The sequence below is a fragment of the Tiliqua scincoides genome, chromosome 1 (assembly GCF_035046505.1).
Source record: "Tiliqua scincoides isolate rTilSci1 chromosome 1, rTilSci1.hap2, whole genome shotgun sequence".
Lineage (NCBI taxonomy): Eukaryota > Metazoa > Chordata > Lepidosauria > Squamata > Scincidae > Tiliqua > Tiliqua scincoides.
Window position 1 is genome coordinate 37685457 of NC_089821.1, and position 17678 is coordinate 37703134.

Below are 17678 nucleotides of genomic sequence, written 5' to 3' on the forward strand. Positions count from 1 at the left end.
TTCTTTTGTCTGTTCTAACTCTCCCAACACTCAATTTTAGTGGATGCCCCCTGGTTCTGGTGTTATGTGAGAGTGTAAAGAGCATCTCCCTACCCACTCTGTCCATCCCCTGCATAATTTTGTATGTCTCAATCATGTCCCCCCTCAGGCGTCTCTTTTCTAGGCTGAAGAGGCCCAAACGCCGTAGCCTTTCCTCATAAGGAAGGTGCCCCAGCCCCATAATCATGTTAGTCGCTCTCTTTTGCACCGTTTCCATTTCCACTATGTCTTTTTTGAGATGTGGCGACCAGAACTGGACTCAATACTCCAGGTGTGGCCTTACCATCGATTTGTACAACGGCATTATAATATTAGCCGTTTTGTTCTCAATACCTTTCCTAATGATCCCAAGCATAGAATTGGCCTTCTTCACTGCCTCCGCACATTGGGTCGACACTTTCATCGATCTGTCCACCACCACCCCAAGATCTCTCTTCTGATCTGTCACAGACAGCTCAGAACCCATCAGCCTATATCTAAAGTTTTCATTTTTTGCCCCAATGTGCATGACTTTACACTTACTGACATTGAAGTGCATCTGCCATTTTGTTGCCCATTCTGCCAGTCTGGAGAGATTGTGCCTATTACTGTGAAAATTGTTTGACATGTACATGTGAAGGCATTTAGGGGAACTAAGGCAACACCTATTGAAGCCTCAGGGTAAGGGGGAGGAACGGAAAGAATAGGGAAGGTTAATTATGGCTATGCAAGACAATGGGAATGTCATTGTAAAGCTAGAATTTAATGTCACAGTGCCCTCTGGTGGCAGATAGTGTTTCACTGGAACACATTTTAGATATGTTTCTTCGTAGTGTAAAAAGGATGTGGTTGCCTAATTCTCCATAATTCTCATGTTAAAAAAACACAGGCAGTTGGGATATTAGTGCTAATATACTGCATTTGGCTGATAATTCAACTTTGTCCTTATTTGTGAAATTAAAAGGAATTAGTACCTTGATTCTTGTATAGCATTCATCTGTATAGTTTATACAGATTCTTGTATAAAGTTCATAGTCAACTTTATACTGTACCAGAAAGTCACACCTTGCTGTGCCTTGATAGCAAAGTCCAGTGAGTCCTGAGTAGGTAAAAAAGGGAGGTCAGAGGCAGGAGGAGCAGTTGGACGATGGGGCAGAGTTAGGAACTGGGTTGTAGTCAGTCAGAGGGCCATAGGCAGAATTTGCAGGCAGGGCTGGGGTCAAGTACCAAAAGGAGAAGTTTGGGCAAAGGCAAGGACAGGATAAAGACAAGTCTGCTTTGCTGCTCTTATGCCCTGCTCAGATTGACAGGCTGGCCTGCAGGCCTAGGTTATACAGAGCCAAGGGGTTAGCTGACCACAACCAGGATCATGTGTGCTGTTAGTGCTTAACTTGCTTGCTCCCCAGAGGATGCTTCTGGTCCATTACATTCTATTCCTTCTGACTTATTGATGGGCCAGGTCACAGGTGGTGTACGACATAAAAGACACAAGCTGCAGGGAGATCCAGTTTGACTCACACAGACCTCAACGCCTTATACAGGAGTGCCATTTAGGTAGGCAGTGAAACCTTCCCCAAGCTTCGGATCAGATGTACCTACATCAGTAGTCTATCTATGCTATGAAGTGCTGGATGTTGACTTTTGTCACACACATGGGAAACACTGAAATCTGAAGTGGCTTCCATTTGGGAAAATGTTTCTGTTGCAGAACATGTGTTACCATTTACTGATCTGCTTTGTAATTACTTTTCATTTATCCACACCACACAGTGCCAGTACTGGAGGAGGGCATGTGATCTAAAGTGTGACAGTGAAAGATACACACTTTACCGGGAATGGGCCAGGTTTCCTCGGTTTTACAAAGAACAGCCTTTGGATCTGATCAGGTGAGTAATTGATGATATGAGGTTTCCAGGGTCTTTGCATTGCATGGTATGCCTTCATCCACCTGTAGATTATTCCATGATGAAAGGAAACCTTATGTACTATAAAAAGGCCTTTATAACATAGGGCTATATAACTTGGAGACCTGGGTGTATTCCAAGTCTTATTTCAACCATTTCAATCCAGACTCGGCCATGAGAGTTTCCAAAGCAGAGGAATTGTCTCAAAAATACTTTGCATGAGAGCTTGGGCTAGCTCAGTACAAATATCTGTTCTAAACTTCACATTTAGGAGTCATTTGCTTCATTAGTAATTTACGATGCTGTTTTTGCTGTGGAAAAATATCCAGCTATAAAATGGCCCATAAAATCTCTTATCTGATCCTCAACTTAAATGTTTCATTGGTTGTTGGACAAGTTTAATGCTCAATGCTGTTAGTTTGTCTCCCTAGTACAAAGGTGCTCTTGAATTGGAGGTAGCCACACTTCTGTGCCGTCACTTCTGTGGCTTTATGCTGGTTGACTGAATAAGGTTTACACCAAAAAGTGATGGAAGAGGCACTTTGGGGGTGTGTGTGGAAATCACATGGTTTCTTGACAGCCATGTGATCAAAGACTAGTTGATACCTTAATACCCGATCCTTCCCTTCCCCGCCAGCGGTTCAGCCATGCCAAAAAGGCATGAGCCAGCAGAATCACTGGCATGGGTTTGAGAAGACCTGTGGGGGATTAGGAGACTCTGGAAGGGAAAGGGGTTTTAAATCCCTTTACACATCCATAAGCCTCCCGCTTCACAGTGGATCTTCTTGGACCTGCTACTAGTGATTTTACTGGTTCAAGCTGAGGATAGGTGGTGGTGGTGGTGGTAACGTTATTGTCATTGTGCTACAGCACGACGAAATTTATGCACCTTTGAGATACAAGCATAAATATATACAACAATTCCAACAATCACACTCTGCACACTCACCCATACATTCTCATTCATTCATTGAATGAAAGGGAACAAAGAGGCTGCTGTTGGAGGAGATAGGATCCAGTGTGTGCCATTGCCACCAGATCCACCCCTCCTGCAGCCTCCTGACCCCCTTTTTCTCTCCCCCACCCTGTTTTGCCCCCTCCCTGCTCCTGCCCTCCTCCCGCCCCTCCCAACCCCCCCAATGGCTTACCACTCTGGTGGGTGGCCAGGGACCTGGCGATACACATAGGAAGGTTCTGGCCTTTCCACCACTGCTCCAGCAGTGCAGTATTCTATGCGCTGCCAGAGTGTGCTTTTTGACCATTGAACCTGTGAAATTTTCATAAGTTCTCCATGATTTTGTTTAGAATTTTGGCTTGTGTAGCATTTATTTGTATTTGTAAATTGCATTTACAAAGGATTTTGTTTTACACAACTTTTATGTGCATTTGTAAATTGCATTTCTATGCATTTTTTTCTGATAGCATTACATCCCATTTTGGCCATATACCTTTATTTGCTATTTAACTTGTGGAGTTCTGCTGGTTTTATTTTCTTTTTTTTTAAGGTTCTGATGTCTTTTCTTGTGACTTAACTCACTGCATTATGTTCCTGCAGGAAATATTATGGAGAAAGAATTGGGATCTATTTTGCCTGGCTGGGTTTCTACACTGAGATGCTGTTCTTTGCAGCCATTGTTGGCTTAATCTGCTTTCTATACGGGTTGTTCACAATGAATGAAAATATGAGTAGGTATGTGCATCTGACAAGACAGTTTTGGCTAAAGTAAATTTATGGTCAATTGACCATGTATAGTGTTCCTATCCATTTTTACTGTTTGCTTGCTCTTTGGGATCTGTTTTCAGTGTTTAAATTTGTTTTCCTTCTGCACCCTTGTTACAATGTACAATTGTAGATTGATCCTTCTACTGAGCAAACACAGTAGTTCAAACATGCTTACAGAACTGTACCAGATAGCATAAGTATGGGTGCAACACTGCCAGTATTTATGTATTAGAAAATCAAATGCCAATAATTGCACAAAAGCAATATTTCTCTTGTGATTCTACTGAGTTAATATTAAAAAAAACAACTTATTTGTCCTCAGCAAAGAAATCTGTGATCCAAATATTGGGGGAGAAATTATCATGTGCCCACTATGTGACAAAAAATGTGATTACTGGAAGCTGAGCTCTACTTGTGAACCTTCGCAGGTCTGTAGACCCTACTACAGTTTTTTCAGGAATCAGTTTGTATTCATTTTCCAGTGTCGTTTAACTCAAATGTTTGCTTCTGTTTTCATTACAGTATTCCCATTTGTTTGATAATGTGGCAACACTCTTTTTTGCAATCTTTATGGGCATCTGGGGTGAGTATATTTAGCTGTCCTAGGTAATCCCAATAGGTTGGCTTTATCTTTTGTTTCATACCACTCCAACCATGCAGCATCATGTTTTATGACAAGACCTATGATAGATATACCTGTGAACATTACAAAACCCTTACTCCATCTCAGTCCTGTATAAATGTTCATAAAGATTCAGTGGGTTGTATCCTAATGTTTTTTTCCTCCTATTGAAGGAGTCCACAAGAAGAAAGCCTTACTCCTGTAAAAGAAATATCCTTATGCAGGAGAAATGAAACCTTAAGATACGATCATTGGATCTGATGATGAAAGCTCCACAATGTGCAAAATATACCCACATATCCTCTCCCATATATTTTTCTCTTGTCCAGTTCATTCTGCTATGCGCTTTAATTATCTAGAATCTAATCTAGCGAAGAAGAACAGGCTCTCAGAGCAGTTGAAACTTGTATACTTGAAAGATGACGGTCCAGAAGATGTGTTGCAGGGCACTGCTAACTTTTTCTTGTCAGTCGTAGCAAAGTCCGGAAAGAGACTAGTGTAATGTTTATTTGTATGATTTGTTTGTATTTTACCTTAAAATCTGTGTGACCTTTATTTTATTTTATTTTTAACTCTATTTCTTTTTATTTTACATTTTATTTTACTTCAATGACTCATTTGTTGGAACATGAGCTAATGCCAATAAAGGTTTCTAAATCTAAAATCTACCCACATAGCTAGCTGTCTTATCCCAAGCCAGACAATGGCCCGTCTAGTCCAGTATTGCCAACATTGTCTGGTAGTGGCTTTCCAGGGTTTCAAAATGGTGTTTTTCAGCTCTGCCTTGGGTTGTGTGGGGTCTGAACTTGGCACCTTCTGCATGCAGAGCAACGGAATTCAGTGTAACGAAAGTATTTTATATGGAATTGATGCTTTACTTAAACTTCTAATCAACTTGTATTTGGAGTGCATGCACTTGAATGTCAATAGCATTTCTCATGTTGTTTAGTCCTTGAGCATGTAATATTTTGTCATTGCAGTTACACTTTTCTTGGAGTTCTGGAAGCGGCGGCAAGCTCGACTTGAATATGAGTGGGATTTAGTTGATTTTGAGGAAGAGCAACAACTGCTCCAGCTGAGGCCGGAGTATGAAGCAAAATGTACAAAAAAGAGAAAGAATCCGGTAACTCAGGTAATTTGAATAAAATGGTTACCTGAGTTTGGAAGTCAAAAATCATTCAGACATAGGCAAATTCAGCTGTCTGTTCTGTGTGGAACTCCAGCGCAGGAGTTCCACACAGGTTAGTTCTATAACTCTTGTATGCCGTGTCTTGCATGCTTGGTAGAACTATGTCAGAGCCAGAGGTTATTCCACCATGAGGTTAGATGAGGTTATGCCTCCACATGAGGAAAGATGAGGTCCTGCTAATATTTAAAGTCACTGTGCAGTTCAAAGAAGAGTTTTACACCTGCAATTTTAAGACTAACACTGCAGATGTTAAAATAATTAGATTTTCTCCAAATGCAACCCTGCATCATTCCTGCAGGAAAACTAGTAGCACTAGAGAATCAGTTGGTCTGATTAGTACTTCTCTAAGAAGTAGTTAGAAGTAGAAGTAGCTAGTTCAGTCATTCTGAAAGAATGGTCCTTTCTAAGTTTTTGTTGCTTCAGAATGGAGAATGGATATCTTAATCCTTCCCTGCACCAAAAAAATCCTTGCATATAAAAAGAGAGCACTTCAGGGAAAAAGCTATTTCCTTGCCTTTTCACTGGCCTACTAGTGAAATAGCCTTTTCACTGGCCTACTTTTCCAAGCTCAGGATTTTTAAAAATGTGTTTGATTATTCAAACATGGTTTTTCCACTATGTATTGGACTGGCATAGTCCCAGCTAGACTGTGTCATGTTCTGTTCTGAACACTTGGAGTGGCCTCACTGCTTTTGCACACCTGAGCTGTGAAAGCAGAAAATTAGTGAACCAAGTTACTGTAATTCTGTTTTGGATGGTAGAGAGGTATTTCCAGCAAAGCTACTGACATGCAGCTTAATCCCAGTTTAACCGAGCTCTCCACACTAAGTTGTAATGCTACAAAGTATTTCTCCTGTAGCTCAAAAGCTGTGTAATGAAGCTGACTTTCAGTTGGTACCACAATCAGTACATGTCATCCCAAGTATTTATTAGTTGATTCAGAAAACTTTAGAATCAAGCCATAGTCCCTGATTGCCCAATATGCTATTGCAGATGGGGAAGGGGCTGCATTTAATTTTTTCAAAAGAGAAGTACTGGGACTAAGGCTTGGATCCTTAGTACCTTAATTCTGAGTGTATGGATAAGATGCAGTTGTTAAGTGATGAGGGAAATTACACCTGCACAAGCTCATTGGCAATTCCACTGATTCCAGGATACAGCTCCAGTACTGAAAGCAGGTTCCAGAACCAAGCGTGAGCGAACCTGGCATATATCAACTCCTAAGACTTTATTCCTTTAATCCACTCAAAGGAAGATTTTATTTTAAAAAGGATCATAGCACAAGTGTGTGTCGAAAGCAACAGTTCCCACATTTCCATTCTATTTCTCAGTTCTGTTTGGAGGCCCAACCAGACACACGTCACTCTCACTCTTTGCTTCCTTCACAACAGCCATCGTTCCACTGTTCCAACAGCCTTTGTTATGCTACCTTCACAACAGCCATCCTAACCAACTTTCCAGCACTGACCTAGCCACAATGCAACCCCAAGAAAAGGTAACAAGCATACCCTTACCTTGAGGAGGCCCCCTTGACTACCTTCTCACTGCAGGACGCAGTGCATGCTGCATTGGCACAGCTATGTCAGAGCTGGAATGTTGGTTAGGATTGCGCCCTTAGTTGTTCTGGGGCTTAGAGGAAGATCTCATAAATTCCTGTCCACCCTACTCTAGGTAGTTGCTTGCTCACCACTTCATTTCTTACCCTTTCCTCCCTCACAAATGGGTTGGGACCTGAATGGAATATGTAGCTTGAAAGAGAGAAGACTTTTTGCCATGTGATCAGTGAGAAAATGGGGCCAAAAGAAAAACCTCATACACAACCTGGGGACCAGGCAAATTCTTTTTTTGCATTAATGGAGTAACATGGACAGAGGGAAAGATTATTGGAAACTATTGACCAAAGAAATAGGGAAGAGTCTGTGAAGTATGAATTGTGTATATTGATTTCTATTGACAAGTCAGCATTTTGTTTGCAGGATGTTACAAATCCTAATACCAAAATCTCCACATGAGAACATAGCAACAGCAATCACAAATGCTGTAATGGTTAGGAATACCCTGATTTCACAAGTGGGAGACAAGATTCCAGCCATTGGAAACACGTGGAGCTTCTTTATGAAGAGTATTCATCTTGAGCCTTCTAAATTAGAAGGATATCCTGCTGTCAATGGAAAAGGTGTTAACAGCAGTCAGTGTCCAATCCTGAGCTCTTTAGTGTCAGTAGTACGAGTGTACCGCCAGTGTTGGGCGTAGCAAACATTCTGTAAAGAATGCCCACGACACCCTGTACTGAGTCAGCGGGGGGGGAGACGTTCCGGAACAGGGTAAGGGTGGGGCAGAAGAGAAACCGGTGCGGGAGGGGGGTGGGACTGGCAGAGCTTTTTTTTTTTTTCCTTTGGCAGCTTTTTTTGTGTGTGAGCTGCCCTGTGGGAAAGGGGAGATGGGAAATGTCCACCCGGAGGAGAACCCCTTTAAAAAGCACTGGAAGAACCCAGTTGAGAACCTCCCCTACATTTCTGAGGCTGCGCCCTCTTGCAAGCAGGCAGCAGATACATTTTTGATGGCAGCTTCCAACACTTTTTCTTTTTTGAATACTCCCTGGAAAAAAGAGTGTGAGGCAAAGAAAGGTATTGTGGAGGAACCATCTGGGTCACTGGGTTCCTTCACTTCTGTTTTTCCCAGGGGAAACCCTTCTCTAATTCAGCCATTATGTTAAATAAGGGAAGTTGATGAAACCACTCATTTGTACACAGCTTTTCATCCAAGTCAGAAAAGATCTTGGAGTGGGAAAATGGCAGAAGTTTGCTTCAACATCTCTTAAGTGTATCTCTGTTTCATTGCTTTAGAACTGTGGTTCCCAAACTCTGGAATTCAGTTAGTCTTTGTGGGGGAGAGGGAAATGCAGCGATGTGATCTCTAGGATCGTGCCTCTGCCAGGGGTACAAGGAACTTTTTGTACTTACTGGAAAGAACAGCAGCCTCCCAGAGGTACAAAGAGCCCCACAGAAGCCTCCACAGGGTTCCCCAAGCCACGGAGAATCTAAAAATAATAACCATGACCCACTTCTGGTTTGCAATTGTGAAACAGGAAGAGGGTCATGATCATTATTTTTAGTTTCCGTGGCTTGAGGATCCCCGTGGAGGTTTCAGTGGGGCTCCCTGCCCCCCCCCCCGGTCTGGGAGGCTGCTGCTCCTTCCAGTAAATACAGGAAAGTCCCTTGTGCCCCTGGCAGCCTCCAGTCCTAGAGATTGTGTCACTGAATTCCCCCCTCCCCACTCTTTAAAGGGGCACAAGCAGAGGTCTTTAGGGTGAGGCATTGTGACGCCCCTGTTTGAGAACATCTGCTTTCGAGTGTATTAAGTAATTACTACAAGGATTTTTCACCTTGTGGTGACATATCTATGTAAAAAATGATACATGAACTTACTTTTATCCTGATTGATTTCAAGTATGTATAGGGTCATTGCTTAAATCGTATCATCCGGGACTTCTGATTTAATCTGAATTTGGATCTGGCTGTAAGACACTATGAAGTAGAATTAATAAGAGGTTCAGTGGAATCTTTTTCCTTTCTTAAAGTACTCATTTATCAACTCTCTGGTCTGATGTTCTAGGAAGTAGAATTGTTAAAGAGGAACACCCTAAATGACTATGGAAAACTGAGCTTGTTGTACTTGGGAGTATTATTTTGGGTAAGACCGGGCTGCACATGGTCTGCAGTTTAGAGTGACGACTAATGGAACACGCCATTTTTTCAAGTGGGAAAGTAAAAAGACTTGAGAACATGGAGGACAATGCCAGATGGGAGCAATTGGTCTAATCCATACATTTTTGCTGTCAAACAGTTTGGGATGGAGAATACTGGGAGCTGAAACAGGAACTGTGTTCGACCATGGGACCTCCTTTCTGTTTATGAGATCCTAACCCAGTCACTTTTGTGGGTAACAAAATGGACCATCTCATCAGTGGGCAAAGACCTGAGTTCCTGATTATTGACTTTCCAATCTATAAATATATTGTTTTTTGGCTCCTCCATTCTTGTCTTTCTCCCATAAGAAGAAGTGTGCCATGTGCATTTTGGGAAGTATAAAGATGGTTTTTGTGGAGTGTTTGCTTTGTCACAGCGGTTGAGGTTGCTTTTTGCAGTGCTCCTTATAAAACTATGATGGCGGGTGGTGAAATGTGCTATGCTTGCTTGACTATTTCAGGAGATGGAGCCTTATTTGCCTTTAACTAGCCAGGCTGTACGGTTCTTCATCTCGGGAACTACAGTGTTATTCTGGGTGAGCATCCTTTAGAATCATCACTTTAACATGTTCTGTTTAACAAGAAACTGATTGCCTCTTAAGCTTGAATTTTAACACATATTGAAGCTTTTGCTTTGGGTCTTGTTCTGCTAGTACTGTTTGCTAAGAGACTGCTTAACTAACATGTTCTTGTATGTTTTCCTGCTATCATGCAAAGTACACACTGAATCATAATATGCATTGACAACCCGCATGTGAGATCAATCCCTTTGATTTTAATCAAAATTCTTTTGAATAAATGCATTAGTGAAGATAACAGCATTGTTCTTTGGTGGTCTACTCAGAAGTAAATCCCACTGAGTTCAGTGGGATTTATCCTAGGCCACAGGATTGCAATCTTAGACATGTGTCTGCCGTTGACTAGTGGTTTATCTGTGGAAGAAGTTGATCTCTCATGGAAACCACAGCATTGTTGGGTCAGTGGTTTGACATTAGAAAAGAGTGCTCCGCATCCAAAACTGAGACCATATATTTGCAGGTCCTCTGTTCTGGGTGATTCTTAGTGCTTTAGAAATTTGGCCTTAGTATTGCCAAAGATTTTGACTTGCTAAGCAGCAGTTATTGTTACTGTATTGAGCACTTGGGTAGAACAGCAGTCTATAATATATAAATAAAATATATATGTATTTTTTTTTTAACCTCTAGTTCTTAATTTGAAAATAGTGTCATTGATATTAATGCTCTGGAGAAATCGGGTTGTGAATAGTAGTATCCTCTATTTTGAGCCAATTTGACTTTCAGGGAGCACACCGTGTAGTGACACACACCATGTGTTCTATATTTCACAATTGGGAAATGAGAGTATGTCTTGCAAAAGAGAAGCAAAATGCATCTGTATCTGTATCAAATTGGCTCAAGTTTGCAACTCTTGTGTTTGAAAACATTTTTGGTGAATTTTATAAAAAGCATCCCACTGATGTGCTTTGCATGAATTTACACAGCCTACTAAATCTAAATGTTCATAACAATGCAACGTTTTAGCTCTTTGGAGACTTACTACTTCAGGTTAAAGGTGGTGGAGTAGCATATTTAAGACCTTGAATGTAAAAAAGCCCCACCTGTAAAAAAAACAAGGTGTAGGTCCTGGGATCAAAGCTTACCTGTTGCACCATCCAAGCCCTTCAGCAGGCCCCTCATATTAAACCTACATGAATCAAGGGCACCCTCAAGATTACAATGCTGAACTGAGCACTGTTCACTGATCCTGTATCCCAATAGTACTGCATCAGGCCTATAACACCTCTACTTCTATATCAGCCCAGCAGGATGATTGCTTGAATAGAAACATAGATGTCCTTGCTTCTCTTTACTACTTCTGGTACTTGCCCATCACCCAGGTCTTAGCCTTTTATCTCTGGTCCTCTGCATCACCTGGTACCTGATCCTGTTCTGTCTTTGACCACATCTCTTGCTTCTGGCCCTCTGTTCCTCATTCATGTGATCTGCTACCCAACCTTGGCCTCTTCTTGATTATAGTTCCTGTCTTCAACCCCTCTGCTCCTTGCCTGTATCCAAACAGTCACCCCTCCATAGCCTATCTCAGTGTTTGGTCAAGGACACCACTAGGACATCAAGGTAGCGCTCTTCTTGATGTGTTAGATAATTGAGTGAGGATATGAATACTGAGTCATCAAATACACAGCCCCCATCCCCACACTTGCAGCCTGAAGTGGTAAAGTCCTTTCCTTATTGCATAAATATTCACAATGTGCAGATTCATTCTTTGAGTCCTATTTAATAAAATGCACAGAAGTTTCTTCTTACAAACAACCAGTGGTAGATGACAAAATGTCAGTGGCCTTAAATCTCTGTGGTTTCCCTCAGATTTCTTTGATCATTGCAAGTATGATAGCTGTGATAGTTTACCGCCTTGCAGTCTATGCTGCTTTTGCTAGTATCATGGAAACAAAATCCCTGGAGCCTATTCAAAACTTACTGACGCCACAGCTGGCAACATCACTCACCGCATCGTGCCTGAATTTTGTCATCATCATGATCCTGAATTTTTTATATGAGAGGATAGCCATCTGGATCACAGATATGGGTAGGTATTTTGCACTAGATCAGAATGAATGAAGATGCATTTCTGCATTGCGATAGTTGTGCCATATTCACAAGTATTTTCAAGCAGAACATGGAGGCAGTTTTCCATTTGGCCAGGTTGGCTAGCATCCCTGGGAAAGTGTTTTTTTGGGCCGGCCTTTATATCACGTGATTTGGCTCCTAGATGATTCTTAGGTATATTCCAGCTCTATAATCTTATGAATGAAAATCGGTATAGACATTATTGCAAATGGTTTACTCATGCTATATGCTTATGTGAATGATCTCCTTGTATGACTAGTGTCACATCAGAAAAGAACACATAAAAAATCAATTCTCCTTTTTCATGGTGTGTGTGATGTTGTGTGTGTGTTTTTGTGTTAATCACAGAGGAGGAGGGATCTTCCAGGAATCTCTTCCCAAATGTTACGTGTCACACAAGTAGACCACCTGCATAGGCTTTTGCTACATTAATCCTCAAAAATTACATTTGTACCAACACTGAGACTGTGAAGTCCTTCTGTATTATTAACTATCTCACCAGCGTGATTTTTATGTCCCAGTTTCATCATTTATCAGCAAATAAATGGGATAGTAAAATCAGTTAGAATCCCTAAAATAAGTACTTTCTGAACAGAGAAAATAATCCCAATTAAAGAAAGCAAACAGACAGCAAACCAAAATGTTTTCATTTCTATTGACATCTTCTATTCATTTTATCCAGCTGGATAAATGCAAGAAGAACAATTATACTGTGCGCTTTTACATCAATCTCAAGAAGTAATTCCATGGTGCCAAATAATACTAACCTACAGAAATCATGCTGTGGTGATTATGTCATTCAGATTAGGGAATGTGGATTTGCCTTGTTGCTCTATAGCTTCTGCCCTTTGGTGGTAAAAATGTAATTCACGTTCCTGAAGTCCTCTTTCAGAAATTCTGCTCTCTTAGTTCTGGAGTCCTGAAGTATAATTCTGGCCGTTGATAACTATGGGAGGGTGGGTAAATTTGCATACTCTGCATGGTGTGAAGGGAATTAAATCATGCTTACTTCATTGCTCTTGCAGAAATCCCAAGAACGCATCTTGAGTACGAGAACAGACTCACCATGAAGATGTTTTTGTTTCAGTTTGTCAATTACTACTCTTCCTGTTTCTATGTGGCATTCTTCAAAGGGAAATTTGTGGGATATCCAAGTTCTTACACGTACATGTTTAATCGATGGAGAAATGAAGAGGTATGGAGTCATCATCGAATTGGGGAGGCAGGGTTGCCAAATGTCCAGGTGTTTGTCAGGGCAAATCAGAAAGCCAGCATTCAGGGCAATCCTAACAGTGCCCTAAGCCTGCACAAGTCACTTGTACTGGCTCCCTAGTGTCACAAACGTGCCGTAAAGCAGATTTGTGGCTACTCAGGAGCAGGCTGGCCCAGTGGAACCGGAGTGATGCTGGGACAGGGTGAATTTGTGCCAACCAGCGCAGACCAGCACGGAGTTGGAGAGTGCAGAAGGAGGAAGGAGGCAGGCAGGGGCCATTTCAGGGCTGGAGGAGGGAGGCCTGGGGGTGAATCTGGCCCAAGAGGGGAATGAAGCAAGCTGAAACAGTGCAAGCTGGATCCCAGCCCCCATCCCCAGCCCAAGTGGCATTACCTAGGCCACTCAGATTTGTGCCCACTAATTGCCAAGTCAGTCTGCTGGTCTGTCTAGTTCAGTATTGTCTGTAACTGGCATAGCTCTCCAAGCCTTCAGGTAGGGCGTTGTCTTTAGCTTGCCCGGAGATGAAGAAGACTGACCTAGATTGAATGACATGCTGCATGACTTCTGCATGTAAGTTGCATACTCTACCACTCAGCTACAACCCATCAGCAAGTGCTAAGAGAATTCTAGTTGCCAAAATTCTGCCCTGGATGATGAGGTTCTGCCTCTACCTTCATGCCCAAATAGTAAATTTTTAATTTATATGGTAACACACTAACTAGGATTTGCATTTGTGGTAATTAAGTTTTGAGCAGTAATGGACTAAGGCTGTGGTCCTATACACACTTACCCAGGAGTAAGACCTACTGAACACAGTGGGGCTTACTTATGAACAAACTTTCAGAAGACTGCACTATAAGCTGCCTTACAGCCCAATCCTAACTAAGCCCCCCTGCTGAAGCAGTTGCACCAATGGAGTGTGTTCTGCATCTTTCGGGAGACTGGCTTGGAGGTCCCCTCGAGGTTAGGGAACATTTGTTCTCTTATCCTGAGATAAGCATCCTCTGTTCCAATGGGTATCCTCAAATACATTCTTGCCACTTTGCTGGCACGGAACCGAGGAGAGAGAGAGGGAAAGAGAAGAGGGCAAAAAACGGAGATAGGATTCTGGTGCACGATGGTGCCTGCAGAATCCACTCCCTCCCTCCCCCGTTCTGCCACCTGCCCCATCCCTCTCAGGCACTCTTCCTTATCTACCACCTTTTCTCCCACCACCCGCACCTGCTATCAACTTAACAGAACTGGTGGGTGTCTCATCCATTTGCACATGCATGGCCACAAGTCATGTGCACTGATGGCTTTATTGCGCAGACTGTCACAGCTGCCTTTATATCGGTAGAACCTGCCTTCCTGCCAATGGATTCATGGTTAGGATTGGGCCTTTAGTGTCACCGAAAAGCAGCTGTTGGATTCTAATCCTAACAGTCCCTGGCTGCCATTAGTTGAATTGCTCAGATCTCAGAAAGAAATAGGGTTGTCCGAAAGTGCTAGGAGATTAGGAGCAAAAGAAACATGCACCTAAGAAAACAAGGCAGGCAGTTGATGGGGCAGCCCACCTACAGGAAGCAGGTTGACTTGGGGGCTGGGACTTGGAAGAGTGAGTCACCAAGAAGAATGAGTGCAAGAGAGGAGTGCTTGAAAGAAGAGCCTGAGAAAAAATAGGCACAGAGCTATATGTAGCCAGGAATCAGAAATGAGGGATCAGCTTTGAAACAGACTGCCACATTTTTGGTTGTAGTCTTTCAATAGCATTTAAAACTGAGATCAGCACTGTGCCTATGTTACTGATCCTATTATTCACCATTCTTCCCTGTCCTGATGACTGCAAACTGTCAACTCAGTGGTGAGGCTTGGAGCATACAGTGAATATACTTGGTGAACTGCATCTCATCAGCATGCATTATGAGGAACTGTCACTCTGCAGTCAAGCAGGATGAAGCCCATATGGCAGTGTTTTTGTACACCCCCTTGGGGAGTGGGGTAGAGCTGACAAGAACAACAGCCTTTTCTAAGCATTTCTTTTTAAACAATTCCTATTTCTTTGTGTTAGCGTTGCATGTGTTTCAGGTGACACACCAGTTGTGATTTGCTTTTTCTTTCATCAGTGTGATCCTGCAGGATGCTTGATAGAACTGACAACACAGCTTACCATTATCATGGCTGGCAAACAGATCTGGGGCAATATCCAAGAGGCTATTGTGCCGTAAGTGCTCTATTAGTTTTTTTTTTTTCTGTTTCTTTGCTGCTTTTCTCTTCCATTGGGAGGATTCAAGGAGATGTGCAAATTAAAAAAAAAAAAATCAATACATCTAATTAACAGTGCCTAACTAAAATAAATAAAACCAGAGGTGTTCCAAGACTGTTTCAGCATACTTAAGTCATGTATAATGCCTGGTGAAGTGCCTGGCAGAACAGGAATATTGCCATGTTCCTACAAAAACTAACTGCATATTAAAGGATGGCCAAAAGTAATTGAATATTTGAGCAGAAACATCTCCTTCACTAAGTTCAGATAAACCCTGTAGGCATGATAAGAATGGTTGAGCTACTTGTTTCAGCCATTTCAGTGTTCCTTTGCTGGTAGTTCCACTCTTAGTAAGTGGTGATGCTGGCATACTACATTAATATTTGCTGTGGTGGCCTCAGATTCTGCAGCTCAGGTTTCCAGGGTACTGATCCGTCTGGAGATTCTTCCACTGCCATCAGTCTCTACCTTGCCAGAACCCCCCTCACCACAAGTCATAGGGATACTCTCTTCCACTCTACCAGACCTTACAGCACAAGAAACAGCACAGCTCCTCAAACAAACCTGCATTTTTTACAGAGGACCCTTAGAGGGATCTTTCTCACAAATCATTTAGCAGTGTGATTCAGCAGTGATGTCGCTCAATGATTTTAGATCTGTGTTTCATCTCAGCATCCACTCCCATTCCAGGTGCCCACACTGAACTGCAAGAGCCTTCCTCCACACACACTCCAGGACTGCCCAGCTCCTCATCCTCTCAGTTGGTCTTTTGGGAGAGAATTTTAAACCATGTTGCCCCTTCCAATACTTCCTTCACTTAAATGGTTTTGGAAACAGTCTGAATTCTACCTGACTTCACACAAACGAAAAAGAGAAGAGTTTTTAACCATTGTTCACGATAGTTGGCCTTCAGGATATGACTTCTTTCCAGATAATTTCTGCTTGATAAACCATCAGAGTGTTAAAGGGGTTTTGGAAGTTTGTCTGTCATGCACTATAATGGAGATCATAGTCACAGTGTAAAAAAAGTCAGTTCTAACTATAGAAACTGTTTACTATAGGAGTACAGGACCAGGGTAGTTCACATTCCTTGATTTTAAATGTAACATTGGAAGAGGATTGGAAAAAAGATAAATTCCAGATTTATCTAGAACCAGTTTTCTAGGCTACTCAGCAACCCTGTCACCTTTTTCCAGCTCTGTATGTCTTATGAATTGTTTCTTTTGATGGGAGCCGTGCTTTGGAAATGCATCTGGTGTGATTCTGTGTGAGACACAATTCTCTCCTTCTAATGTTGTATCTCTTTGGCTACCTGCCCTCTTCTATGTTTTCTATTTTCCCAATCCACAGCTGGATCTGGAATTGGTGGGGCCGTCGGAAAGCCAGGAACAACCCAGAGAACGTCTACAGTAGATGGGAGCAAGATCATGACCTCCAGAACTTTGGAGCTTTGGGCCTATTCTATGAATACTTAGAAATGGGTAAGCACAAAGCTTGGTTTTGAAATGGAAAAACAACTTTTTTGAAGAGCTCTCTGCTTGCGTGTTACTAAACTGATGTGTTTCCTATTTTTCCTCTGTACATGGTTCACATTTCCTATTTTTCCTCTGTGGTATGGCTCACATTCATCCATCCTTTGGCTCACATGGGGAAAATATACAGTCACACAGGAAAAATACTGTATGAAGTATAGATGTACTCCACATACATCTGTACTTGTAATATTAGCAATTCCAATGATTGTGCTTTTTGCAGTAAGTCCAAAATGAAGTATGGAAGAAGAGATTGCCACTAAAACTGAAGTCCTGTGCACACTTATAAGGGTGTAATTCCCATTGAACTCAGTGATACTCACTTCTGAATAGTCAGGCACACAGTGGAGATAAAACACAGGATGGCTTTCCAGAATCTGCACAAAAACCCAAACACTTTCTACAGTTTCAGTGCACTGTAAAATTATCAGTGTTTTCTTATTTCATGTTCCGGGGCAGGAATACAGTTAATAAACATTCATTGTAAACAGCCCACTCCATGTGTCAGTCTATCGTATGGGCAGCCCAATGCAGCATAAATTCCTATGAGGTAATACAGCAGTACTAGCACAAGCTACCCTGCATCCCACAGGGGAATTTTGGTTCCTGTAGGTCTTTTTGAGGTGAGGGGACATTTGTTCTCTTGCACTGGTGTAAACCCCAGCAACCACAATATGTGAACTTGGACCTGTGCCTGGTACCCGTCTGCTTTGATCTGTGTTGGTGGATCAGGCCTGGGAATGCTAAAGCACATGCTGGCACTGCTGGTATCTCCAAGCATTATCTCCCTTCCCCCACCCCCTTCCTGTCCTCCCCTCATCCCTGCTCCAGACTTATCT

The 17678-nt window shown here is 42.2% G+C and overlaps 1 protein-coding gene across 5 annotated transcripts in view; it reads left to right on the forward strand.

Moving 5' to 3' along the window:
- The window catches only part of ANO5 (anoctamin 5), an 89434-nt gene that overhangs the window by 52479 nt on the left and 19277 nt on the right, over positions 1-17678 (forward strand). For 4 of the 5 annotated variants that reach the window (XR_010794890.1, XM_066637132.1, XM_066637101.1 and 1 more), the window contains 11 exons: positions 1789-1904; positions 3478-3612; positions 3968-4073; positions 4168-4228; positions 5248-5399; positions 9072-9149; positions 9666-9740; positions 11589-11808; positions 12875-13044; positions 15168-15265; positions 16658-16788. Coding sequence is in view for 4 of the 5 variants with exons in the window: in XM_066637132.1 (XP_066493229.1) it covers positions 1789-1904; positions 3478-3612; positions 3968-4073; positions 4168-4228; positions 5248-5399; positions 9072-9149; positions 9666-9740; positions 11589-11808; positions 12875-13044; positions 15168-15265; positions 16658-16788 (1342 nt within the window). In the remaining variant the exon portion in view is untranslated. The remainder of the gene's footprint in view (positions 1-1788; positions 1905-3477; positions 3613-3967; positions 4074-4167; positions 4229-5247; positions 5400-9071; positions 9150-9665; positions 9741-11588; positions 11809-12874; positions 13045-15167; positions 15266-16657; positions 16789-17678) is intronic. The other variant, XM_066637123.1, reaches the window with a different exon arrangement.